Genomic DNA, 21,662 nt, shown 5'->3' with positions numbered 1-21,662 from the left:
GCTCACTAGAGGTGTCTCTCCCATAAGATAAAAGCATGTTGGGTGAACAAATTACAGTCGGGCAATTGACAAATAGAGAGGGCATAACAATGCACATACATGTCATGATAAGTATAGTGAGATTTAATTGGGCATTACGACAAAGTACATAGACCGCCATCCAACCGCATCTATGCCTAAAAAGTCCACCTTCAGAGTTATCGTCCGAACCCCTTCCAGTATTAAGTTGCAAAGCAACAGTACAATTGCATTAAGTATGGTGCGTAATGTAATCAACAACTACATCCTCGGACATAGCGCCAATGTTTTATCCCTAGTGGCAACAAAGACAACACAACCTTAGAACTTTCTCGTCACCGTCCCAGGTGTCAATGCGGCATGAACCCACTATCGAGCATAAATACTCCCTCTTGGAGTTAAGAGTAAAAACTTGGCCAGTAGCCTCTACTAATAACGGAGAGCATGCAAGATCATAAACAACACATATGTAATAACTTGATAATTAACATAACATGGTATTCTCTATCCATCGGATCCCGACAAACACAACATAGAGTATTACGGATAGATGATCTTGATCATGTTAGGCAGCTCACAAGATCCAACAATGAAGCACAATGAGGAGAAGACAACCATCTAGCTACCGCTATGGACCCATAGTCCAGGGGTGAACTACTCACTCATCACTCCGGAGGCGACCATGGCGGTGTAGAGTCCTCCGGGAGATGAATCCCCTCTCCGGCAGGGTGCCGGAGGAGATCTCCAGAATCCCCCGAGATGGGATTGGCGGCGGCGGCGTCTCTGGAAGGTTTTCCGTATCGTGGTTTTTCGCATCAGGGGTTTCGCGACGGAGGCTTTAAGTAGGCGGAAGGGCAGAGTCGGAGGGCCGACGAGGGGCCCACACCATAGGGCGGCGCGGGCCCCCTCCGGCCGCGCGGCCCTATGGTGGCGGCGCCTCGTCGCCCCACTTCGTATCCCTTTCGGTCTTCCGGAAGGTTCGTGGCAAAATAGGACCCCGGGTCTTGATTTCGTCCAATTCCGAGAATATTTCGTTACTAGGATTTCGAAACCAAAAACAGCAGAAAACAACAGAACCGGCTCTTCGGCATCTTGTTAATAGGTTAGTTCCAGAAAATGCACGAATATGACATAAAGTGTGCATAAAACATGTAGGTATCATCAATAATATGGCATGGATCATAAGAAATTATCGATACGTCGGAGACGTATCATGTACCAAGCTGAAGTTGAAGTATCTACCGCACCCGCATCCATATTATATTCAGTGGTTGAGCGACAATGGTGAGATGAAGGTAAACCACATGGTGCGTGTTGAGTTTGCTATTGGACCGTATAAGGATTGCATTGATTTTGATGTCGTTCCTATGACGGTGTGTCACCTACTATTTGGACGGCCTTGGCTCTATGACCGTTCTGTGCAACACAATGGCCGTGCTAATACATATCACTTGGAGTTCAAGGGCAAGAAAATCAATTTACAGCCTATGACACCACAGCAAATTGTCAATGAGTCTCGTCAGAAAATTGAAGTCAACTTGGAGGATGCTTCTTTAGATAGGCGAGAGAATTGTAATGTTGTGAGTGATATAACGAAAAGTGAGAGAGTGAATTCCTTAGTCTCATTAGCCACCAAAGAAGACATGAGAGAATTTAGTGAGGATCCTACAGCCATGCCTCTTGTGCTCTTGTACAGGGGTACGGTTTTGGTTTCTAACGACATGACCCCTCTTCCTCTTGGTGTTTCTAATGTTTTGCAGGAATTTGGCGACGTGTTTCCGGACGAGGTACCCGCAGGAATTCCACCATTGCGAGGTATTGAGCATCAAATCGACTTGGTTCCCGGAGCTTCGCTACCCAATCGGGCACCATATAGAACGAACCCCGAAGAGACGAAGGAGATACAGAAGCAAGTACAAGCGCTACTCGACAAAGGTTATATCCGCATAAGCCTTAGTCCTTGTGCTGTTCCTGTTATTCTTGTTCCTAAGAAAGATGGTACATGGCGTATGTGCGTAGATTGTAGAGCGATAAACAACATTACTATTCGATATCGTCATCCTATTCCCCGTTTAGAGGATATGCTAGATGAATTAAGTGTTGCTGCTGTTTTTATAAAAATTGATTTGCGTAGTGGTTATCATCAAATTAGGATGAAAGAAGGGGATGAGTGGAAAACCGCCTTTAAAACAAAATTTGTTTTATATGAGTGGTTAGTAATGCCTTTTGGTTTAACTAATGCACCTAGCACTTTCATGAGACTGATGAACCATGTTTTGCGTGATTTTATTGGCAAGTTTGTGGTTGTGTATTTTGATGACATATTAATCTACAACCGCAATGAATCTGATCATACTATACATATTAGACATGTTTTGCAAGTGTTGCGTGATAGTAAACTCTATGGTAATCTTGAGAAGTGCACATTTTGCAAAGATAAGGTCATATTTCTGGGTTATGTTGTCTCTAAGCATGGAGTAGAAGTAGATGTGTCTAAAATTGAAGCTATTCAAAATTGGCCTACTCCCATGAGTGTGAGTCAAGTAAGAAGTTTTCATGGTCTAGCTGGGTTTTATCGCCGTTTTGTGCCCAATTTTTCTACTATTGCTGCACTTTTGAATGAATTGACTAAAAGGGTGTTGTCTTTGAGTGGAGCGTTGCCCAAGATCATGCTTTTGATGAACTGAAACGATTGTTAACTTTTGCACCGTTGCTTGCACTTCCTGATTTCAATAAGCAATTTGAGATTGAATGTGATGCTAGTGGTATTGGAATTGGTGGTGTGTTGATGCAAGAGGGTCGTCCAATCGCATATTTTTCTGAGAAACTTTCTGGTGCTAAGTTGAACTATCCAATCTATGATAAAGAATTGTATGCTTTAATTAGAGTTCTTGAGGTTTGGCAACATTATTTGTGGCCAAAAGAATTTATCATACATTCTGATCATGAAGCTTTGAAATATCTGAAAGCCCATTCTACTTTGCATAGGCGTCTTGCTAAGTGGGTTGAGTTCATTGAGTCTTTTCCATACATTATTAAGCATAAGAAAGGAAAAGATAATATTGTTGCTGATGCTCTATCTAGGAAGAATATGCTATTAACTCAACTTGATGTTAAAATTCCTGGATTAGAGGTGTTATGTGATTTGTGTGCTACGGATCATGATTTTGCTGAACCATATCGCTTATGTGCTCTTGGGAAAGCATGGGATAAATATCAAATACATGATGGGTTCTTGTTTCGAGCTAACAAACTATGTGTTCCAGAATCGTCTGTGCGTTTGCTCTTATTGCAGGAATCACATGTTGGAGGTTTTATGGGTCATTTTGGGCGTGAGAAGACGCTACTCATGCTCGCTGATCATTTTTATTGGCCAAAGATGAGGCAGGATGTGGACAGGTATGTGAAGAGGTGCATTACTTGCAACAAGTCCAAGTCCAAGCTGAAGCCTCACGGTTTGTATACTCCGTTACCGGCACCTACTACACCCTGGGAAGATATTAGTATGGATTTTGTGTTGGGTTTGCCGCGTACTAAAACAGGCCATGATTCTATATTTGTGGTAGTGGACAGATTTTCTAAAATGTCACACTTTATTGCCTGCCACAAAAGCGACGATGCGTCGCATATTGCTAACCTGTTTTTTAGGGAGATTGTTCGACTACATGGAGTCCCGAAGACTATTGTTTCTGATCGTGATGTGAAGTTCATGAGCTACTTCTGGAAGACACTTTGGGAAAAGCTGGGGACAAAGCTACTGTTCAGTACTACTTGTCATCCCCAAACTGATGGTCAAACTGAGGTGGTGAATCGAACCTTGTCACAACCTGCTGAGATCCATGATCAAGAAGAACCTGAAGGAGTGGGAAGAGTGTTTGCCGAATGTAGAGTTTGCTTACAACAGGGCGGTACATTCTACCACAGAGCTGTGTCCTTTTGAGGTGGTGTATGGTTTCAAACCCATTACTCCACTTGACTTGTTGCCTTTGCCCATACATGAGAGAGTTAATATGGAGGCATCCAAGAGGGCAGATTTTGTGCGAAAAATCCATGTGAAGACTAAAGAGTTGATAGATAAGAAAGGCAAGAGCAATGCTGCAAGGATGAATAAGAAGCGCAAAGAGATGTTGTTCAAGCCTGGTGATATGGTCTGGGTACATTTTCGCAAGGATAGGTTCCCGAAGCTGCGGAAGTCTAAGTTGAAGCCTCGTGGTGCTGGTCCTTACAAAGTGCTTGCCAAGATCAATGATAATGGATACTCGATAGATCTTCCGAGTTGATGAGTTTGGTGTCGGTAATTCTTTCAATGTTGCTGATTTGACACCATATGACGGAGAAGACCTTGGAGCGTCGAGGTCGACGCCTTTTGAAGGGGGGGAGATGATGAGGACATCCCTACTACACCACTACCTCCGTCATTGATAAATGAAGATGAACCTGCTGTGAAGCTCAAGTCCAATGAAGTTCGGATTGGACCAATTACAAGGGCTCGTGCGAAGCTACTTAAACAACAGGTGAACTTGTTTCTAAACGATACTTTGATTGATGAGAACTTTATACTGCCTAAGTCCTATTACTTATGTATCATCACGTATCAAGAGGAGACGAGCATCGCACGAGGAGAGGAGCAGCTGGACATGAAGACGGACGTCAAGATGGACGTGAAGCTGGACATGGAGCTGGACATGAAGATATCTCATGGTCGCGCGAGGGAGGAGCGGGAGGCATGCGCGAGAGGAGAAGACGACGTCCAGGCCGGTCCAGCACCCGGTTAGACCGGCCTCCAGACCGGCCAACCCGGTCCCTGGCCCGGTTGACCGGGCGCCAACCGGATGGGATGCATCGTACCGGGCAAAAACCGGAAAGTTGCGAAGTTTCCGGTTGCCGCCCGGTTGACCGGACGCCAGACCGGCCGATCCGGTCCCTGGCCCGGTTGACCGAATTCCAGACCGGATTCCAGACCGGATTCGTCCGAGTCTGTCTCGACCAGATCTATTGTGGGTCGGTTATTCTTGTATCTTTTCGACCAGAAGTCGTCTCGGACGCCTATATAAGTGCCCAGGACGCCCCCCCTAGCTGCTTTAGACCACGTTTAAGATAAACCCTAGTTCGTAGTTGTTTGCTCTAGCAAAACTATTGAATCCCTACACCATATTGCTTGATATTGTGTAGATCCTGAAAAAGTCTTGTGTGATCTGCTGTTCCATTGGGAATTAGACGGTTGCAACTTACCGCTTCGTGGTCGGCGGCTACGTGCGCAATTGTGTGGAGTTGCGAATATCTTGCAGGGTTGAGAGCTGTTGCATTGGCAACAGGGACCAATCGAGAGATCTCGTTGCGTCATACAAATTATCATCCACTTCATCGTCGTGTTTCTCCGCTGCCATTACCCCGTGATCACCATCACCGTTGTTGCTTACTGAGAAGATCGGTCCGCCCCTTATCATCTCATTTGTATAATACATCTGTATGTACATGTAAACTTTCCTTCAGAACTCCACGGATGTGGCCGTTGAGCCCGTCGGTCGGCTCTGACTACGGCCATCCAGACGCTGCTCTGGTCCTGGCCAAGGCCGTCTCTACGATGCTTGTGTTGTTCAAATTTGATTGTTTGTTTGATTATGGATGATTGACTTTGGTCCTAGATCAGACTATCTATTTAGGTTGTACTAGCAATTGAGGTTAAGAGATTATTTGATTTATAGGATTTGCATAGGAATTTTGGAGGATTCAAATCCTTAGGTATTTTACCTATGTTGGTTTTTTGATCTGTAGGATTGAATCTCATAGGAATGTCTCCTAAGGAATCCATTTCATGGAAAATATATCACCACTCAACCCTCTTTTTTAGAATCCTATGCTTTTCCTGTGATGGAATCAAACAAGATTTGATGCATATTTTTGTGTCTTTCTATCATAAGAATCAAAGAGACCCTAATTAGGGTTTAACTATTTCAATTATGATGATTTCGTGGCAATTTTGATCATATTTAGTTCAACTTGAATCATTTCCTCATGTTATTAAGCATATATGGTTAAAATTGATAGAAATTGGGTGATTGGCTCATGTTTGAAAGTTTTAGATGATCATCTGTTTATTTTTAGAGGATAATTTCATATACATGGTGGTATGCATGCTTGGCTAGAATTTAGGTGATCATGTGCTTATTTATTTATCATTTAGTCGCATTCAAGTTTGATATTCTAGATTGACATGCCTCTTGTTATGATTGGATTGAATGAATAGCTCTATATTTAGATTCTTGGATGATGTAGTTATTCTTGTTTATCTAGCTTAGTTATAGATTATCAAATACATGCTTGCATAGATTATTTTCTGGTTTACATATGATGTACGTAGCTTAATTTCCTGTTGGCTGCTACAATTTGAGCTCCTAGTGATCATCTGATTAGCCAGGTTTTTTCGCGAAAACGCAAAAGATTTGCGTTTCGATGCATTGATAGATAAAGAAGGTTAATTTTTTTTCCGATACGGGGTATACCCCAGCCTCTGCATCAATCGATGCATACGGCTCTTTATTAATTTTATTGAAGTACTGAGTTACAACCTTATTACAAATCACGGATCACTCAAACACCCCGCGCTACAACTCGACCCAAGAAAAGAGACCCTATTCTAGGGGAGAAGTTGGCGAGCACCCCGGGCTCCCGCGTCCGTCCACTGCCGCGCCTCAGTCCTGATGTCGTTGAATAAGGAGGGCACCGAGGGTTGTGCATAGTCGAAGATCACAATGTTCCGATGCTTCCAGATCCACCACGCCGTGAGCATGATGATCGACGAGGTACCCTTGCGCAGCTGGCGAGGGGTGGTCCGCACCACCAGCGACCACCACTCCGCGAAGTCGCCCTCCGAAGGAGGTCCCGAGGTGGATCGGATCCACGAGAGGACCTCGAACCAGATCGTCCTGGAGAATGAGCACCCTGTGAGAAGGTGCGTCATGGTCTCCTCAGACTGATCACAGAGTGGGCATCTGAGCGCATGCGGAAGGGCCCAACGCGCCAGCCTCTCACCCGTCCAACACCTGTCAAGGCAAGCCAGCCATATGAAAAACTTCACCCTCGGAGGCGCCCAGGACTTCCAGTTTAGCTCCCAAGATGCTGAGGTGGTCGCTCCCTGGAAAAGGGCCTCATAGCAGGAGTGGTAGGTGTACTGCCATCCGTCGTCCACCGCCAGGTCATCCTATCTTGTTCCGCCGATAGCTGGAACCCTCGTAGCCAGCCCCACAGCTGCACATACTGCCACATTGCGAGGGCACTTGGTGCTCCGGCTATGTCTGGGATCCAAGTGCGATCAAGCAGCGCCTCGCGTACCGTACGCACCTTCCTGCGTCGCTTAGGTACCAGCGCGTACACCTCCGGCGCCATCTCTTTGATGGATCTGCCGTCCACCCATCGGTCCTCCCAGAAGAGGGCGGACTCTCCATTACCCACCACCATCGAGGTGGATGCTGCAAAGATGTCTAGCTCCGCCTTCGAGAACTGCATGTCCAACCCGCGCCACGGTCTCAGGGGGTCCGTGCGCATCCTCCACAGCCAGTGCACCCTAAGGCTGGTGGCCATCCGTGCGAGGTCTGGGATTCCAAGCCCACCTAGGTTAAGCGGCCTGCACACCCTAGCCCAGTTCACGTGGCAATTGCCCCCAGTACCATCAGCTGGTGCAGCGGGATGGCCGCAAGCACCGAGCGTATCAGCGCCAAGCGCCCAGCACGCGACATCATAGATGCACGCCACGTCGGCAGCTTGTCATCTAGTCTATCCAAAAGGGGCTCGAATGACACCGCCGTCAGCCGCCTGGTGGACAGGGGGATGCCTAGGTACTTCACCGGAAAAGGCGCTAGCTGGCACTCCATGAGTTCCGCAGCGCCAACGGCCTCCTCGTTGGTGCAGGCAATGGGGGATACCGAGCACTTGGCGAAGTTGGTGCGTAGGCCGGAGGCTTGTCCGAAGAGCTCCAGGATGCCTCGAACCGCACACAACTCCATCTCATCCGGGTGACAGAAGATCACCACATCATCCGCATAAAGGGACACAGAAGTCGCAAGCTCCCGCCGTGCCAACCATCGCAGAATACCCAACTCAGTGGCCTTGGTCAGCACCTTGTTGAGCGAGTTCATCACCAGAACGAACAACGATGGCGACAAGGGATCGCCCTGTCTCAGTCCCCTCCGATACCAAATCGGGGGGCCTGGCTCGCCATTGAGAAACACCCGAGTACTGGTCGTGGCCAGCAGCAAGGAGACGAGCTCCCAGAATCTCGGTCCGAACCCAATCTTCTTGAGAACCTCTAAAAGGAATCCCCAGGACACTGAGTCGAAAGCACGCTTGATATCTAGCTTGAGCGTCACCCTCGGCTCCTTTTCCCTGTGCAGGAATTTGGCTGTCTGCTGGACCAACATGAAGTTGTCATGGATGCACCGTTTGCGAATGAAGGCGCATTGATTGCGATCCACCAGCGATTCCATCCGGGAGCCAGTCTAGTAGCCAGGATTTTTGCCACCAGCTTGGCGAAAATGTGGATCAAACTGATCGGTCTGTAGTCAGCCATCGTTGTAGCGTCCGGGCGCTTGGGCAGCAGAACTATCAAGGCTTGGTTGAGGCCTTGAAATCCGCGCCCACACGTCGTGTACATTTTGTCGAAGGCCACCATGAAGTCATCCTTGACCACACCCCAACACTTCTGCAAGAACTCAGCCGTGAACCCGTTAGGCCCGGGGGCCTTGCCCGGTGGCAGATGTCTGATGACGTCCCAGACCTCGTCCTCAGTGAATGCCGCCTCCAGCTCGGAGAGATCCTCTGTGGCCGTGTCTAGGAAGTCTAGGTCCAGCGAGTGCGTCCGCCCCACCTCGGTGCCAAGTAGGCCCTCGAAGTGTGCAAAGGTAGCTTCAGCCATGGCCTCATGGTCCGAGGTAACCGCGCCATTCACCCGTAAGATGTGTATCACGTTCTTTTGGTGCCTGTAAGCCGCATGCTGGTGGAAGAAGGCTGTGTTGGCGTCCCCCTCCCGCAGCCATGCCATCGTCCTCTCTAGGGAAGCCAGCCCCAGGTAGGCTTGCTTAAGATGCGCCCGTAGTCGACGCTCATCAGGGGAGAGCAGTCGGGATTCCATGGCGATGTCAAGCCTCAGCACTACCTCCAGCGCTATCATGAGCTGCAGTTTCACGCACCCGACCTTCTTATCGCTCCAGCTCATGAGGCTGCGCGCTGTGAGTTTCAGCTTAGCGGTGAGCCTCCTGAAAGGGTCTGTGTCCCCCTAGACCACCTCCCAGGCGCTCTGAACCACCTCGTTGAACCCATCGAGTTTCAACCAGAATCGCTCGAACTGGAACCTCTTCCGCCCCATCGACTGTGTGGTATAGGAGGAGGGGGCAGTGATCCGCCACCACCGTCGCCAAGTAGCGCAAAGTGCAGCTACTATGGAGTTCCTCCCATGCCACCGAGACAAACACTCGGTCGAACCGGACTAGGGTGGGAGTCTCGCGCTCATTTGACCAAGTATAGCGTCGGCCATGCAGGTAGATCTCCTTAAGCTCGCAGTCGTTCAGGAAGCGGCGAAATCTGCTCATCATCCTACGGTTAAGATTAGCCAAGTTGCTTTCTAGTAACCTGACATGCTTTTCTGGTATTTGTGATGCATTGAAGTGTGTTCAGGCTCTGGTCAGATGCTACACCGGTTTGTCTGGTTGTTTAGTGTTGTAATTTGAGCTCCAACTGATCATCACCTGAAGTTTGATGATCCCGAGCTTTTCCTTTTTCTCATTTCTTTCAAAAATCTCATAAGGTATAAGCCACGACGTCTGCCTCTCCCCTCTCCTTGATGCCTATACTTGATGATCTCTATAGCTTGTTCTTCTGGATCTGTTGTCAAACCTGTTTCTTGTGGTTAGCCTGCTTCTCCTGGCTACTTCAGATTATTCTCATGATTGATGTTGGTGCTCCAGTCTGTGGATAGTGGTTGGCGCCTGGGGTGAAAAGCTGGTGCAATTGTGGTCTTTTTTATGTGATTTGGTTGCTGCTGTCCATTGGACGCACAACTAGCTAACTCTTCCTTTGATTAGATGAATAGTACCCCTAGGCCAGAAGTTCTAAGCTAGGTGAGCTTCCCCTTGTTTATGGTCTCGGCTGCTAGTGTTCTTATCTCGGTTGGCTTTCTTCTTGGTATGCCAAGCCGTCGATACTAGTGCATTGCTTCTATGTGGATTTTGATTAATCATGCGGCTGAATTCTTGTGGGCTTAATTTAATTGGTTGATCTAATCAGATCAATTGTGGTTTAAACAATGTGGGCATAAGGTCATTCCATGTCAATGATGAATTCATCCTTAATAAACAGGTCATGTGGGCATAACGAAATCAGATAGATTAAAGTGAACTACAAAGTTGCCATGTTGCCTAATGATAAATGGATCAATGATGTTGCCGTGTCCCTTGTTGCCTTCCATTTGACCGCAATATTGCCTCAGATGAATTATATTCTCCCAATTAATCACTAATTCTTGAACAAAGAACTTTCTTTGTTTTTTTTTTCTGGCGTTTCCTTTACAAGTAAAGAAAAGAAGACCGAGATTAGTTAAATAATATTTATTTTCTTATATTGCAAAATCTTCTGTTCATGCAATTTTTCTAGTACTAGTGTTGTAAAAATACTCGAATATTCATACCATCTTGCATTATTTAATTTTTATTTTTTGCACATTTATGTTCAACGTATTTGCATTATCAAATGACTACCAAACATTTATATTCAAAATTAATTTCCAGATTTATTCAAATTGATGGCACCTTCGTGATTTGTACACCTTCTATTATTATAATCTTATTCACGGAAGTCGTGCTTAGTGGTTAGATGTATATAGCAAAGTTGATGTCGAAGTTCGTCAGAGTCAAATCGACAATCCAACTGTAACTCATCGACTTAATCGAAACTCCAACAAGTTCAATCAAATAGTTTAACTTTCTAGTGTTTTCACAAGTACGAATGCAATGCACATTCCTAAAATAGTTTGCGCAAAAGGTATGCCCTTTGTTTAACGGTCGATCTAGTGGGCACACAAGCGGACCTAGCCATTCCTAAGCTCGGGCGGTCGCCCAAGCTTGTCAAACGACACAAAGCTTACGATCTATGAGTTTTTATATAAAATTTGGTAGCTTAACCTTGTTTACCTAGACTTATGAAAGTGTTTCGGTTCGCCCGAGCTCCTTTGATTCATATGATAGAAAAATCATAGGAATAGGAAAAGGTTTAGGATTGAAATGTCATGACTACTTGAATCATATAGGAAGATGGTGTGTTTGATTGTAGTAAAGGAAATTTTCCATGAGGTGTGACCTCATGTTCTTTCCTATAGGATTTACATTACAAGATTTTTATAGGATTAGTTCCTATGAATCAAACAACATGTAAAATTTTGTTCTATAGGATTTGAATCCTACACTACTCCTATGCAATTTCTATGAATCAAAGAGGTAGTGCAAGAGTCTGGCTGTCGCATTATTTCCCAACAACAATGGCCGGTGACTGCTACGCCCCTAGCTCGATCCAGACCGTCGAATCAAGATAGACATGAGCAGATACATGACACCATAGGTCGGTCGGTCGGTCGGTCGCGCCCACGCCGGACCGGCACAAGACGATGCGCTCATGTCCACCTGCGCAGCGTAGGCGCTCGCGGTAGCACGCCCATTTCTTTCCCTTCTCTTCTTTTTATTCCGCCCGTTTTCCTCCAAACCATCCGCCCGTCCAATCCAATTTTCCTCCTCCTCCTCCGAACCTCCACCGATCCCGCCGGCGATAGTACGATACCGTCGCAATCGCCAGTCCAGACGAGCCGAGCCGGCAGCGAGGCCGATCCGTCGCGGCGCGCAAATGGGAGTTGGGCGCGGGCGGTGGTGATGGGCGCGGCGAGCTCGAGGCTGGAGAAGGCGCTGGGCGAGCAGTTCCCCGAGGGCGAGCGCTACTTCGGACTCGAGAACTTCGGAAACACCTGCTACTGCAACAGCGTCCTCCAGGTACCCCCGCGACCCCCCTGGCCCTGGCCCGGATCGTTCGTCTCCTCCGGTGCGCGTGCCCGCGCCATGGATTTGTTCATTCTGTTCATTTCGTTCCCCGTGTCCGGAGGGTTATGACGAGGGCCGCGATTTGCCGCCGGATCGCGGAACGTCGAATGTGATCTTTGTGATGTTGGCGTAGATTTTGCGGGCGGGGTGGTGTGGGGAACACGGGGGGAAGTTCTGCCTAGTCGTGGTTCCAGAGTTTAGTCCCCTTGTGGGGAAACTCTTGGGGCTGCCCTCATCATTTCATGTTTTGATTACGGTATTGTGCTTCCGGATTTCTGGTGTGTTCGAACTTGAACCGGGAGATTGCAACTTTGATAGAAAAAAGAAAGATTGAAAATGGGGGATTGGGGGCACTGGTGGGTTCTGCTTAGACTGCCTGTGCGGGTTGGATTGATGGGACATGTTTTCATCAGAAAACGTTGTGGGAAAGGAGATGCCAATATGTTTTCTTGATTATATCTGCATACCTCGCATAGGATTGACCTAATCATTTTGTGATTCTTGATTCAATCTCAGGCACTTTACTTCTGTGTTCCTTTCCGCGAGCAATTGCTGGAGTACTATGCGAACAATAAGAGCGCCGGAGATGGTGAAGAGAACATGTTAACCTGCTTGGCTGACCTCTTCTCTCAGGTACTATTGCAAACTAACAATCGTTTCAGCTATTTTTTCTGCCCTATATTTCCTCTGCATCATACAGAAATCTCACACATATATATAAGCATAGTAGATCAGAATCCACATGGAAGGACTGTCTCTGGTTTATTTGATGGTTTCTCGTCAGAAACACGTACAATGAAACGCTCTTGGTAAATCAGAATTAGGCAGTAGTATCCAGTAAACTCTTCTTAGAGTGGTGCTATTTGAAAGAAAAAAAACTCTTAGAGTGGTGCTTGTGTCAAATTCAAGAATTTGGACCGCAAAGCAACCCCAGAAGTCTGTGTAATTGAATAAATATGCATGCGATTATAACTATAGTGCATGTTCCATGTGACAGCACTTGCTCTTATCTTGCTTGATCTCTATCATTTCAGGGGCAGGCATGTGTTTAACTCGGTAGTGAGATCATGTTTAGGTGCTGCTCAATTGCTGTATTTGTTCCATATTATGTTTTAGTCTGAAAAACAATGTGTCCATCTTATCTGGAGGCCTGTTACTTGTTTCAGTTTATGATTAGATAAAAGTGGCTACGCTAGAAATGTATAATTGTCCTGCTGCTCTGTCCACACAGATAAGCAGCCAGAAGAAGAAAACGGGTGTTATTGCTCCGAAGCGGTTTATACAACGGCTGAAGAAACAGAATGAGCTTTTCCGCAGCTATATGCACCAGGTAATACATTTGGTGAATGATGATGCAATTTACTAATAAATTCTGTAGTTTTGAGTGTGTTATGTCGTCTTACTCATCCTGATTGACCATGACTGAAATGTTGTTGTATTTTACAGGATGCTCATGAGTTTCTGAATTTTTTGCTTAATGAGCTAGTTGACATTCTTGAGAAAGAATGTAAAGCTGCTAAAGAACTGGCTCAAAATTCCTCCTCGAATAAGAATTTGAATGGTCCTATTAATAATGGTCAAGCAAATGGTAGTCGTAAAGAACCGGATACTACATGGGTCCACAAATGCTTCCAGGTGAGTTCTCATCCATCTATGTCAATCTTTTTGTGCCTGCACTCATGATCTTGCTGCAATCTGGGACATGAATCTGATACTGCTTTATTTCTTCAGGGAATATTGACTAATCAAACAAAATGTTTGAGATGTGAAACAGTCACTGATAGGGATGAAACATTTCTTGACCTTAGTCTGGATATAGAACAGAATAGTTCAATCACCAGCTGCCTTAAAAACTTCAGTTCAACAGAAACTTTGAACGCTGAGGATAAATTTTTCTGTGACAAATGCTGCAGGTATGTTATTCCATTTCTTTTGACTGCCTGTTGTGATATCCGATATCTCTATTTCCTCCTGGTTGGCATTCTGTAACATGGCAACACTCAGGAGCGCACATAATGATTCAGTAGGGTAGCGTCAGAGGCTTGTGGAAATGCTAGTTATTACTTATTACATTTACTTGCTTGACTTATGTGTTAAAGTTTATTCATTTACTATGCACTAGCATATCAACTTCTTGGTTATAGTTTTTCACAAAAACTATGTATTTGACATTTTTCCTATCGTACTCTGATATGATGTTTAAGCTGTCAAAATTGTTGCATTACTCGTGCATTTTCCTGTATTTGGATTATCTCTATTTTTTTCTTCGATCGTGATTGATGTTGTTATTAATTCCAGTTTACAAGAAGCGCAGAAAAGAATGAAGATAAAGAAACCACCAAACATCCTGGTAATCCATCTCAAGCGCTTCAAGTACATCGAACAGCTTGGCCGCTATAAAAAGCTATCATATCGAGTTGTTTTCCCACTGGAGCTTAAACTCATCAACACTGTTGACAATTCAGACTTGGAATATTCTCTCTTTGCTGTACTTGTTCATGTCGGAAGTGGGCCAAATCATGGCCACTACATCAGCTTGGTAAAGAGCCACAACCACTGGTTATTCTTCGATGACGAGAATGTTGAGATGACTGATGAGTCCATGGTACAGACATTCTTTGGCTCAGCACAAGAGTTCAGTGGTAATACCGACAACGGCTACATACTCTTCTACGAAAGCCTTGCTAAAACAAGCTGATTCCTTCCACATATCTCGTGATTAGTTAACACAGTTTTCCTTTTGCCATCATGCCTTCTTGCTCTGGGCTATATAGAAGAATCGGTAAGTTAGAATAAGTTGAACGCAAGGCCATTCAACTTTAGATGCTATGGTGTAATCGGTATTTAGCAATAAACTGTGATGAGTTTTCTGGGGACTACTATAGCCGCAGAAACATACAGTTTTCTTGTTGTTTTCCATATTTTGGTTATGGCACAAGTTTCTATCACTCGTGGAATAAATGTATGGTGAAGTTGTCATGTAAAGAGAGATGCTTGCATCTTGAAGCCTTTGGGCTTTTTGAGGAAAATTTTGGTTGATAGAGCTCCTGCTGATTCTGAAAGTCTAAGCATCCGTTCTTGTTTGTGGTCTCTGTTTGCTGATTGGTGTAGTACAATTTTATGGACTTGCTTCATTTATTACTTGTGCATACTGTACACTGATTTGGGAATTGAGGCGTTGTTCTGACTTGCTTAGCCCCCCAGATATTGTAAAACGCCAAATTCAGAGATATAATGCTACATGTGGTGGCTACAATATTCCAACCTAGTTGCAATCTCCGAACATGTGGTGGCTACAATATTCCAACCTAGTTGCAATCTCCAAACTACTCCCTCTCTTCACTATCATAAGATGTTTTACATATTTCAATGTTAACTAGATATGGGTCGGAATGAGTGAACAGAGACTGAAACGTGTCTAAATCATCGTATAACAGTGGGGTATTCTGGACTAACGGCACCACATGAAACGGCCCACTATGCGTGCGCACCTAAGTAAGAAAGCAGCAAAGCTGATTCTGCATTTGACAAATCAAAACATGCAGCTCATCGGTGTGACGTTGCTACTGCTTGAACTGGACTGACGATCCTCCTCCAGCCACAAAGTTCTTGCAATCATCTAGAACCAGGTTTTCCCCCCGGAAACTGCATGCCCAAAAAGGCAGAGTATAGACCTGAATCAATAATTCACCAAAGAGACAAGAGTTACGATACACTGGGGAACATCATATTCTAGCTGATGCCTACCGTGATTGATTTAGATGTCTTTACACTAGTGGACTGAGATAGGAAATAGAATCGGCATGATTGATCCCATCCCTTCAGAGATAAGTACCAGCAACGACAGTTCTTGCAAAAGTTTGCCGTTATGACTCATGACAATAATAGACAAAAAAGGAAGAAGAAAAAAGAGAGAAACTGCAGGCTAGCATAGCAATATTTCTCAAAGAAAATCAGCAAACTAGAGAATATAAGCATATGAATTCATCACAAATGGTGTAGCTCATCAGAAGCTGCAAGAGATATGCACAGCTAATGCAAAGGTTCTTCCAAGTTCAAATTTATAGTAATGAAAGAATCATTTGCATCTGGCCATGCATAGCAATAAGAAAGAACAAGAGATGTAGCGCATATTGGTACTGGAGGTAATGCAAAATATTGTTCCAAGTTCAGTGTTAGCAAGGACAAAGTTATCTTTGTCTGGCCATGTACAGTAATAAGAAATTACAAGATAGGCATCACAATTAAATATGTTTGTCTAATTTCAGCAAGGCATGAAAAACCAAACCATTTACTACACAAACAACAGTAAAGGAGGAATTGTTTCTGGTGCAAGAGATATGGGCGGTGAGAAACCAAGACATGTCTCTAATAGCCACAATATGATAAAGTGGTACTTCTTTCACCCTTTGGATGAACATTGATACAATACAAAGCAGCTTAAGGAAGTAAACAACAGGAAGGCACAAGCAGCTTAATACACTTCTAATATTAAGATTGAACTGCATCACATAACCAAAAGAGCAATCACAAGTTAGATGCAAAAGGCAAACATCTTATGGAGAATAGCGTAGCTAGATAATAAAATAGTCTCGTACTTTGGCTGCCTTGGCAAATTCTCTATAGTGATATAGCACTGCAGTGACAGCAATAACCATACACTTGGGAACAGCATAATCTAGCTGATGCCTACCGTGGTTGATTTAGATGTCCTTACAGTCTTACACTAGCGGACTGAGAGAGGAAACTGAATCAGCATGATTGATCCGATCCCCTTCAGAGATAAGTACCAGCAGCGACAGTTGCCGCAAAAGCTCGCTGTCATGACAACAATAATAATAGACAAAAAAGGAAGAAGAAAAAGAGAGGCATTGCAAGGTGCCATATTTCTCAGAGAAAACAGCCATCAAAAGCCAAGCAACAACCTGGAGAATATAGGCTTATGAGTTCATCGCAAGCGGTGTAGCTCATCCAAAGCAGCAAAAGATATGCAGTGAATGCAAAAGTTCTTCCAGGTTCAGAATTATGGAAAGGAAAGAATGATTTGCATCTGGCCATGCATAGCAATAAGAAAGAACAAGAGATAACACGCAGCAACGCAGACAACATAGGCATATGTGTTCATTTCAAACCACATAGCTCATTGGAAGCTGTAAGACATATAACGCATATTGGTAGTGAGGTAATGCAAAAATTGTTCCAAATTCAGTATTAGCAAGCAAAAAAAGTATCTTCTTATGGCCATCCATAGTAATAAGAAATAGAAATAAAAGGAAGGCATCGCAATTGAAGTTGTTTGTCTAATTTGAGCAAAGAATGGAAAACCAAACTATTCACGACAAAAACTAAAGTAGAGGAATTGTTTGTGATGCATTGTAGTGCTAGAGATATGGGAGTCACAAATAGCGGAAATGTTACCCCTTTCACCTTCAGTGCACACTGATAAAATAAAAAGCTGAATGAGTTAGTAAACGACAGGCAGAAGTGTTGCTCCTTTCACCTTGGCTGCACACTGATAAAATAAAAAACTTACAGACCTAAGTAACAGCAATAACCATACACTTGGGAACAGCATAATCTAGCTAATGCCTACCGTGGTTGATTTAGATGTCCTTACAGTCTTACACTAGCGGACTGAGATAGGAAACTGAATCAGCATGATTGATCCGATCCCCTTCAGAGATAAGTACCAGCAGTGACAGTTGCCGCAAAAGCTCGCTGTCATGACAACAATAATAATAGACAAAAAAGGAAGAAGAAAAAGAGAGGCATTGCAAGGTGCCATATTTCTCAGAGAAAACAGCCATCAAAAGCCAAGCAACAACCTGGAGAATATAGGCTTATGAGTTCATCGCAAGCAGTGTAGCTCATCCAAAGCAGCAAAAGATATGCAGTGAATGCAAAAGTTCTTCCAGGTTCAGAATTATGGAAAGGAAAGAATGATTTGCATCTGGCCATGCATAGCAATAAGAAAGAACAAGAGATAACAGGCAGCAACGCAGACAACATAGGCATATGTGTTCATCGCAAACTACGTAGCTCATTGGAAGCTGTAAGACATATAACGCATATTGGTACTGAGGTAATGCAAAAAATTGTTCCAAATTCAGTATTAGCAAGCAAAAAATGTATCTTCTTATGGCCATCCATAGTAATAAGAAATAGAAATAAAAGGAAGGCATCACAATTAAAGTTGTTTGTCTAATTTGAGCAAAGAATGGAAAACCAAACTATTCACGAAAAAAACTAAAGTAGAGGAATTGTTTGTGATGCATTGTAGTACTAGAGATATGGGAGTCACAAATAGCGGAAATGTTACCCCTTTCACCTTCAGTGCACACTGATAAAATAAAAAGCTGAATGAGTTAGTAAACGACAGGCAGAAGTGTTGCTCCTTTCACCTTGGCTGCACACTGATAAAATAAAAAGCTGCATAAGAAAGCAATGACAAGTTAAATGCAAAAGGAACCACATCTCTCTTTCAGGGAGACATGGACCAGCAACGGCAATTGCCACAAACATAATAGACAAAAAAGCAGGAAAAGACGGGCATTGCAAGCTAGCATCGCGGTATTTTCAGATAACGTGTAACACTGTAATAAGCAATCATGTAAAAATATACACTAAATCATTGACAACCATCACCAGCCAAGCAGTAACTCATAGAATATATGCATATGAATTCATTGCAAACAGTGTAGCTCATCTGAAGCAGCAAGAGATGTAACACATATTGGTACTGTAGCAAATGCAAAAGTTGTTTCAACTTCAGAACTGGTAAGAAAAAAGTATCTGCATCTGGACATGCATAGTAATAAGAAAGAATAAGAAATATATGACAATCAAATATGTTAGTTCAATTTGAGCAAGGCATGAAAAAACAAACAAGTGACTATAAAAACAACAGCAAATGAGGGTAATCTAAGAAAGCAAGACTCCTTTCACCTTGGCTGTACACAGATACAATAAAAGGCTGCATAAGGAGTTAAAAAACAGGGAGGGGCACGAGCAGCTCTACATTGTTAATAGCAAGATAAGATTTAAACTGCATCCCATGACCAAAAGAGCAATCACAAGTTAAATACAAAAGGCACCACATCTTATGGAGAATAGCACAGCTAGATAATAAAATAGTCTTGTGTTCGGGCTCTGCCTCCCAAATTCCCTATCTCGATCTAACTTCTGCATATAGTGATATAGCACTGCAGCGAAACAACATAACGGCAAGAACATAATAGTGTCACGATGAAGCAGGAACAGACTCTTACAACACTGTATCAAAACATTTTCCTCTTCTTGTTTCCCGACTCGCCCTTCTGGTTGTTAAATCCTCTGAAGTCGTTGGTCGTCTCGGCGGTGTTTTGCTTCCTCATCCCTTTCCGGCCACCATGCCCAAACTTGGAATCTTTTGACCTGCTGTTCTTCCCCTGTTTCCGCTTAGAAAGACCACCGGACCTATCACCAGGAGAAACACCAGGCCTCTGCTTCTTATGTTGCTTGAGCCCTTCCTCAACTTCGAAATTAATGTTTGGGCCGTCCTCCTTCCCCTTGGAGAACCCGCCCTGCTGCCTCTGCTTCCTCCACTTCTTGACCGACTCGATGTTCTCCTTCTTCTCCTTGGCCCTCTCCTTGAGCTTCTCCGCCTGCACCTCCTTGGACCTCTTCTTGAGCTCCCTGGCCTTCTTCCTCTCCTCGGCCTCCTCAATCTGCTTCTTCTCAAACAGGAGCTTCCCCTTGATCTTGTGCATGTGGGAGTCGGTCTTGACCATCTCCGCGTAGTAGTCCGCCGGCCTGAGGAACCGGACCTTCTTGGACTGCAACTTCTCGAAGGCCTGCCTGGTGCCATCCAGAGCCTGGGTGTAGAAGGCGAGCTCGCGGGTAAGATCGTCGTTCACGTCGACCTTCTCCCCCTGGTCGTGGTCGATGGTGAGCTTGTGCATCCAGTCCGCGTTCTCCGGCCAGGCTATGTCCTCGAGCTTCTCGAGGAGCCGCTCCTTGTTGTATATGGCCTTCTTTGATGGCTCAGCCTGCAGCTCTTCTTCCTCTGAATCGTCCTCTGATTCTACGTATTCCTCGTCAGTGTCATCGTCGGCCAGCATGGGCTCTTCTTGGACCATGGGCTCTTCGTCACTTTCAAGTTCCACCATCTTCGCTGTACCACGGAGAAAATGGGTGTTGAATCAAATAACAACCTAGGGTTCAAAAGGGCGTCTGAACTTTGAGTTTTCTTCCACTGACTTGGCGGCTGCTCAAATTCGGCGGCGATTGTGTGCAGTAAAGGAGAGAAGAAGGGGGGAAGGAGAGGAGGAGGTACTCACCATGCCTACGAGGGACCATCGCTGACGAGGAGGGTGGCCCGCCGCCGGAGAGGTTTGCGGGGAGACGCGCGGGCGATGAGGGTTCTTGGAGGAGGCGCAACGCGAGGGCAAGGTTGTACTTTTTTTTCAGCGGAAGGGCTAGAAGGTTGTTCTAGTTCTAGGGTTAAGCGATTGCTGTAACGTATTTTGGACCGGGCCGTTCCTGTTGATGGGTCGAATCGGGCCTGAAGAGAGAGGATTCTGGGCGAAAACTGGCCTTTTGGAGATTTGGACGAAAACGGCAGCGAGGTCCTAGGCTAATAAAAAAATGCAATAGTGTTTTCAATGAAAACAATATACGGTTTTGCTATGTCTCAGTCAACTGAGATTTTCTTAAGTTTAAGTCACTTACAAAAATGTGCTTTGAGTTGCACTTTTCTGTTAAAAAGGTGCAATTGCACTTTTCTGACACAAATGTGCAACCACTGTTCAAAAACTAGGCCGAGTCAACGATTACTAGGCCGATTAATCGCTACCAGGGGTCTGACCGTGTCGATTACCATTAATCGTTTGGGTTAATCCTTTAGCCCGATTAATCAGTCCGAAAGTCCGATTACTAGGTACGTTCCCGATTAACTACTACACTTGGTCAAAAAAGTTACAAAATTTTCAATGCATATCGCTAATACAGGTGCTACCCCTCTCCAATAAAGTAGGTTTTGCGAAGCTCCCGCTTGATTGCAACCTCCAATAGCTTGATTTCCACTATCACCAAATAGTTCCTTGCCCTCCTAGACCAGTTACTCGTATTTGCCTAGACCTTCGATACAGGAGCTCGACCACCTTGAGGAGCTTGTCCAGGAGCTCGAGCACGCCTTCAATAGGTTAGGTGGTTGAGGTGTAAGAGGGGTCGAACCCTAGGTAGGTGGTGGGAGAAGATAAACTTCAGAGGTAAGAGAAGAAGAAGTGGAAGGAAGGAACGCCGCTTCGGCTAGTGGATCCTAATTCGCTCGTGACCTTGAAGATTAGATCACGGAGGAGAAGCGTACATGTTTTTCTACGATTTTAGGTTCTAGAGATGTAGGGACAGACATAGAGAGACTCATATACTATTATTTTTCTTATATAAATTATTTTAAGTGCTAATTTGTGTACGTTGCACCGATTAATAGCCGACCGATTAAATCAGTTAATCGTCTGAGTTCCGATTAATCGCTACTCCCAAGCCAACCGAGCAGTTAACGATTACCGATTTCCATAACATTGTGTGCAA

General features: G+C 44.7%; 2 protein-coding genes across 2 annotated transcripts; one reads left to right on the top strand and one right to left on the bottom strand.

Annotated features, from left to right (window-relative positions):
- The first annotated feature begins 11,775 nt into the window (after window positions 1-11,775).
- Window positions 11,776-15,135, top strand: LOC124692696 (ubiquitin carboxyl-terminal hydrolase 3-like). The gene is made up of 6 exons (XM_047226130.1): window positions 11,776-12,044; window positions 12,609-12,725; window positions 13,324-13,422; window positions 13,539-13,727; window positions 13,824-14,005; window positions 14,391-15,135. The coding sequence occupies exons 1-6, from the start codon at window positions 11,928-11,930 to the stop codon at window positions 14,788-14,790; spliced, it is 1,104 nt and encodes a 367-aa protein (XP_047082086.1). The 5' UTR covers window positions 11,776-11,927; the 3' UTR covers window positions 14,791-15,135.
- Window positions 15,136-19,122: 3,987 nt separating this feature from the next.
- On the bottom strand, window positions 19,123-20,517 carry LOC124683516 (probable rRNA-processing protein EBP2 homolog). The gene is made up of 2 exons (XM_047218014.1): window positions 20,411-20,517; window positions 19,123-20,244 (listed from the first exon to the last, which is right to left on the bottom strand). Exons 1-2 carry the CDS (start codon window positions 20,427-20,429, stop codon window positions 19,370-19,372), a joined length of 894 nt encoding a protein of 297 aa, XP_047073970.1. The 5' UTR covers window positions 20,430-20,517; the 3' UTR covers window positions 19,123-19,369.
- Window positions 20,518-21,662: the final 1,145 nt, after the last annotated feature.

Source organism: Lolium rigidum, chromosome 1, assembly GCF_022539505.1.
Source record: "Lolium rigidum isolate FL_2022 chromosome 1, APGP_CSIRO_Lrig_0.1, whole genome shotgun sequence".
Taxonomy (NCBI): domain Eukaryota; kingdom Viridiplantae; phylum Streptophyta; class Magnoliopsida; order Poales; family Poaceae; genus Lolium; species Lolium rigidum.
Note: the sequence above shows the minus strand (reverse complement) of the source record. Positions and strands in the feature narration are given on the sequence as shown.